The sequence below is a fragment of the Oncorhynchus mykiss genome, chromosome 9 (assembly GCF_057628025.1).
Source record: "Oncorhynchus mykiss isolate SJ-2025 chromosome 9, ASM5762802v1, whole genome shotgun sequence".
Classification (NCBI taxonomy): Eukaryota; Metazoa; Chordata; class Actinopteri; order Salmoniformes; family Salmonidae; genus Oncorhynchus; species Oncorhynchus mykiss.
The window spans coordinates 1,377,970-1,383,969 of NC_143030.1; the positions used below are offsets into that span (position 1 = coordinate 1,377,970).

The 6,000-nt window shown below is 41.1% G+C and overlaps 1 protein-coding gene across 12 annotated transcripts in view; it reads left to right on the forward strand.

The window, feature by feature from the left end:
• LOC110535267 (butyrophilin subfamily 1 member A1) overlaps window positions 1–3,715 on the forward strand; it is a 142,036-nt gene extending 138,321 nt beyond the window's left edge. For all 12 annotated transcript variants that reach the window (XM_090183237.1, XM_036987011.2, XM_090183239.1 and 9 more), the window contains one exon: window positions 1,115–3,715. In XM_090183237.1, the coding sequence (XP_090039363.1) occupies window positions 1,115–1,269 (155 nt within the window). In that variant the 3' untranslated portion in view covers window positions 1,270–3,715. The remainder of the gene's footprint in view (window positions 1–1,114) is intronic.
• Window positions 3,716–6,000: the final 2,285 nt, after the last annotated feature.

Here is a 6,000-nt window from a genome sequence, read left to right on the forward strand (position 1 = left end):
TCTCTCTCTGTCTGGTCAGGTTATTATATCTGTCTCTCTGTCTGGTCAGTTTATTATATCTGTCTCTCTGTCTGGTCAGTTTATTATATCTCTCTGTCTGGTCGGTTTATTATATCTCTCTGTCTGGTCAGTTTATTATATCTCTCTGTCTGGTCAGTTTATTATGTCTCTCTGTCTGGTCAGTTTATTATGTCTCTCTGTCTGGTCAGGTTATTATATCTCTCTCTCTGTCTGGTCAGGTTATTATATCTGTCTCTCTGTCTGGTCAGTTTATTATATCTGTCTCTCTGTCTGGTCAGTTTATTATATCTCTCTGTCTGGTCGGTTTATTATATCTCTCTGTCTGGTCAGTTTATTATGTCTCTCTGTCTGGTCAGTTTATTATGTCTCTCTGTCTGGTCAGGTTATTATATCTCTCTCTCTGTCTGGTCAGGTTATTATATCTGTCTCTCTGTCTGGTCAGTTTATTATATCTGTCTCTCTGTCTGGTCAGTTTATTATATCTCTCTGTCTGGTCGGTTTATTATATCTCTCTGTCTGGTCAGTTTATTATATATCTCTGTCTGGTCAGTTTATTATATCTCTCTCTCTGTCTGGTCAGTTTATTATATCTCTCTGTCTGGTCAGTTTATTATATCTCTCTGTCTGGTCGGTTTATTATATCTCTCTGTCTGGTCAGTTTATTATATCTCTCTGTCTGGTCAGTTTATTATATCTCTCTGTCTGGTCAGTTTATTATATCTCTCTGTCTGGTCAGTTTATTATCTCTCTCTGTCTGGTCAGTTTATTATATCTCTCTGTCTGGTCAGTTTATTATGTCTCTCTGTCTGGTCAGTTTATTATGTCTCTCTGTCTGGTCAGGTTATTATATCTCTCTCTCTGTCTGGTCAGTTTATTATCTCTCTCTGTCTGGTCGGTTTATTATATCTCTCTCTCTGTCTGGTCAGTTTATTATCTCTCTCTCTCTCTGTCTGGTCAGTTTATTATCTCTCTCTGTCTGGTCGGTTTATTATATCTCTCTCTCTGTCTGGTCAGTTTATTAAATATATATATCTGTCTCTCTGTCTGGTCAGTTTATTCTGATGTTGTTCTATCTATGCTCTATCTATAATAGAGTCTGAGAGGATTGAAGGGATGGAGATGAAGTCTTTTCCAGGGAGGAAGTCTGCTCCTGAGATGGAGTCTTTACTGGGTCCTGGACTACAGAATGATCTGGAGGAGATGGAGAGGGGAGGAAGAGTTACTATAGACAATAACTCTATGCTATAAGGGTTACTATAGAGAGACTAACTTTCTATAGAGACCTAACCCACCTAACAAAGCTGAGTTTCTGAGTATATAACTGAGTGATATGAATCTTGGTAAGACAAAGTCATCTGATAAAGGTGTTAGTCAGTTCTCTATAATCCACTTTCAGTAGTTAGTTCTTTACTTGTTGAAGTTTTACTACCCATGTCTGTTATGGGTTTATATCCATTTCCTGGTTATTCTATAAATGTTTTCCCCATAAACAATGTCTTTCTGATCCCCCTCAGGAACTGAGTTGAATTGAATGGAATGATGGACTAATGTCTCCTGTTACAGACTCTCTTATGTCCAGTACCTGATCATCAGGTATATCAACCAGACCACAGGACTGATGTCTCCTGTTACAGACTCTCTTATGTCCAGTACCTGATCATCAGGTATATCAACCAGACCACAGGACTGATGTCTCCTGTTACAGACTCTCTTATGTCCAGTACCTGATCATCAGGTATATCAACCAGACCACAGGACTAATGTCTCCTGTTACAGACTCTCTTATGTCCAGTACCTGATCATCAGGTATATCAACCAGACCACAGGACTAATGTCTCCTGTTACAGACTCTCTTATGTCCAGTACCTGATCATCAGGTATATCAACCAGACCACAGGACTAATGTCTCCTGTTAGACTCTCTTATGTCCAGTACCTGATCATCAGGTATATCAACCAGACCACAGGACTAATGTCTCCTGTTACAGACTCTCTTATGTCCAGTACCTGATCATCAGGTATATCAACCAGACCACAGGACTAATGTCTCCTGTTAGACTCTCTTATGTCCAGTACCTGATCATCAGGTATATCAACCAGACCACAGGACTAATGTCTCCTGTTAGAATCTGTTACAGACTCTCTTATGTCCAGTACCTGATCATCAGGTATATCAACCAGACCACAGGACTAATGTCTCCTGGTAGAATCTGTTACAGACTCTCTTACACACGGTTTCCATGGTATCAAACACATCATACATGTGGTTTCCATGGTTTCCATGTTTGGTGCCATTCCATTGGCTCCGTTCCAGCCGTTATAATGAGCCGTCCTCCCCTCAACAGCCTCCTGTGAACAAGACTGATAAAACCATTTGTTGAAATGTTTATATTTCTGTTTTAGCTTCAACCTGTCAGCTTCTATTGTAGCTTCAACCTGTCAGCTTCTATTGTAGCTTCAACCTGTCAGCTTCTATTGTAGCTTCAACCTGTCAGCTTCTATTGTAGCTTCAACCTGTCAGCTTCTATTGTAGCTTCAACCTGTCAGCTTCTATTGTAGCTTCAACCTGTCAGCTTCTATTGTAGCTTCAACCTGTCAGCTTCTATTGTAGCTTCAACCTGTCAGCTTCTATCGTAGCTTAAACCTGTCAGCTTCTATCGTAGCTTCAACCTGTCGGCTTCTATTGTAGCTTCAACCTGTCAGCTTCTATTGTAGCTTCAACCTGTCAGCTTCTATCGTAGCTTCAACCTGTCAGCTTCTATTGTAGCTTCAACCTGTCAGCTTCTATCGTAGCTTCAACCTGTCAGCTTCTATTGTAGCTTCAACCTGTCAGCTTCTATTGTAGCTTCAACCTGTCAGCTTCTATTGTAGCTTCAACCTGTCAGCTTCTATTGTAGCTTCAACCTGTCAGCTTCTATCGTAGCTTCAACCTGTCAGCTTCTATTGTAGCTTCAACCTGTCAGCTTCTATTGTAGCTTCAACCTGTCAGCTTCTATCGTAGCTTAAACCTGTCAGCTTCTATCGTAGCTTCAACCTGTCGGCTTCTGTAAACGTGAATGTTTATATTGTAGCTTCATGTCAATGTGCCAGTTTTTTATTTGACTTTTTTAAGTGTTTAATTTGACTCTAAGTTTTTAGTGTCACCTTGATTATATACAGAGGGGTCAAATTATTGACACCCTTGCTGAAGATCATGACTATATTAAATAAATAAAGTACTGACCTATTGTATGCTCAAAATAAATTGTAAATTATATGATTTTAAAATAATATAATTGCTCAGAGAAATATATTTGTTGTAAAAGGTTAGGGGTCAAAAATGATTGACAGCCCTGAATCTTCAGGAGTGTGATGATGTCATTACTATGAATATAGAACCAGATACTGACCTTCTGACTAGTTTATTACTCTTTAGGGGGGTCAATCATTTAGAAAATAAATACTACTTGTTAAACTAAATATTTGAATCAGATCAATCGTATTAGTATAAAATAATATAATTGACACATGTTGAGCAGATAATAGAGCTCAGTATTTAAATTATTCATTTATACAGTCATTATTATCTTTATCAAGGGTGTCTATAATTCCAGACCCACTATGTTATATATTGATCATGTATATGCAGTTGAATGGTATTTTCCATGTATTGATGATTTCTTGTTTTAATAAACTATGACATCATTGTGTGAGAATGTGACTCCAGTGTAATGTTTCAAAATGTTTAAAAGTTAGTAGGTAGTGTTACTGTTTCCTTGGTGACCTGTGTTGTGGAAATATGAAATAAATAACATAAATAAATATAATACGAACCCAGTCTTCACTTAGTCATTCATTCATCAATTGTCTTAAATAATTTATTTATTACTAACTAAGTAATTCAGAGAAATGCATAAACAAACAAAGTAAATATAGTTACAAGAAATGATAGGAGAATAGGCGGCTTGTTAGACAAAAGGGGTCGACTAAGAAGTCACAGAGTTAATTATAACAATTGAAATGCTAATCCTTTGCACATGAGAAGTCACTACAGAGTTGATTATAACAATTGAAATGCTAATCCTTTGCACATGAACGCTCACTCATTCGGGAACAATTGCGATCAATATATATATTTACGCTCAGTGTGTCATCTTGAACGCTTTTGAAAAGTTGGTTTCTGTTGGAGAGTTTCCGTCCCCTCTCTCTCTCTCTCTCCCTTCTCTCTCTGTCGTGGTTAGAGTGGATAGTTCAGAGTGACATTCATTCGTGTTGTTGTAGAATGGATGTTTGTCGTTCTTCACGTTCAATGATGCCGAATTCCTAGCTGCAGACTAGTAATTAACATCAAAGACTTGTTCTTATTCTGTCGGTATCGATAGTCTAAGAGTTTAACCACGTGGTATGGTTAAAATATTCTACAACCTTTAGCCATCTCGTAATTGAGGTAAGCTTGGTCTGGTGATAATTTCTCAAAGTTGGGTTTTATTCGGAATTGCAGAAAAGGGGCTGTCTCAGGATGCCTGACCCTAACTGGGCTCAGGGGCGGTCCTCTGATTTAGTTCAAATCAAATCTTCCTTCAACTTGGATTTTCCTTCATTAAACAGTACAAAATCATATTACACAATTTTACAAACAGTATCACCCTCACTCATTCATCTTCAACAACAATTAGATGTAAACCTCATATCTGAGGCTATTATATAAACAGCGTTATGGTAATGTGGCCGCACCATCTCCCATGAGCTTCCACAAGTTGTTACAAACGGACCAGTTCGTAGCTGGATTCACCGATCTTTTATACTTTCTCCGGAACATGAAATGTGTTCGTACTAAACGACCCCGTAGCCCTCACTTCCGTCATCTTGAAGTGCTTTGAGAGACTAGTCAAGGACCATATCACCCTACCTGACACTCTAGACCCACTCCAATTGGCTTACCGCCCCAATAGATCCACAGACGACGCAATCGCAACCACACTGCACACTGCCCTAACCCATCTGAACAAGAGGAATACCTATGTGAGAATGCTGTTCATCGACTACAGCTCAGCATTTAACACCATAGGACACTCCAAACTCGTCATCAAGCTCGAGACCCTGGGTCTCGATCCCGTCCTGTGCAACTGGGTACAAGACTTCCTGACGGGCCGCCCCCAGGTGGTGAGGGTAGGTAACAACATCTCCACCCCGCTGATCCTCAACACTGGGGCCCCACAAGGGTGCGTTCTGAGCCCTCTCCTGTACTCCCTGTTCACCCATGACTGCGTGGCCATGCACGCCTCCAACTCAATCATCAAGTTTGCCGACGACACTACAGTGGTAGGCTTGATTACCAACAACGACGAGAAGGCCTACAGGGAGGAGGTGAGGGCCCTCGGAGTGTGGTGTCAGGAAAATAACCTCACTCGATGTCAACAAAACTAAGGAGATGATTGTGGACTTCAGGAAACAGCAGAGGGAGCACCCCCCTATCCATAGGACAGTAGTGGAGAGGGTAGTACGTTTTAAGCTCCTCGGCGTACACATCACGGACAAACTGAATTGGCCCACCCACACAGACAGCGGGGTGAAGAAGGTGCAACAGCGCCTCTTCAACCTCAGGAGGCTGAAGAAATTTGGCTTGTCACCGAAAACACTCACAAACTTTTACAGATGCACAATCGAGAGCATCCTGTCGGGCTGTATCACCACCTGGTATGGCAACTGCTCCGCCCACAACCGTAAGGCTCTCCAGAGGGTAGTGAGGTCTGCACAACGCATCACCGGGGGCAAGCTACCTGCCCTCCAGGACACCTACACCATCCGATGTTACAGGAAGGCCATAAAGATCATCAAGGACAACAACCACCCGAGCCACTGCCTGTTCACCCCGCTATCGTCCAGAAGGCGAGGTCAGTACAGGTGCATCAAAGCTGGGACCGAGAGACTGAAAAACAGCTTCTATCTCAAGGCCATCAGACTGTTAAACAGCCACCACTAACATTGAGTGGCTGCTGCT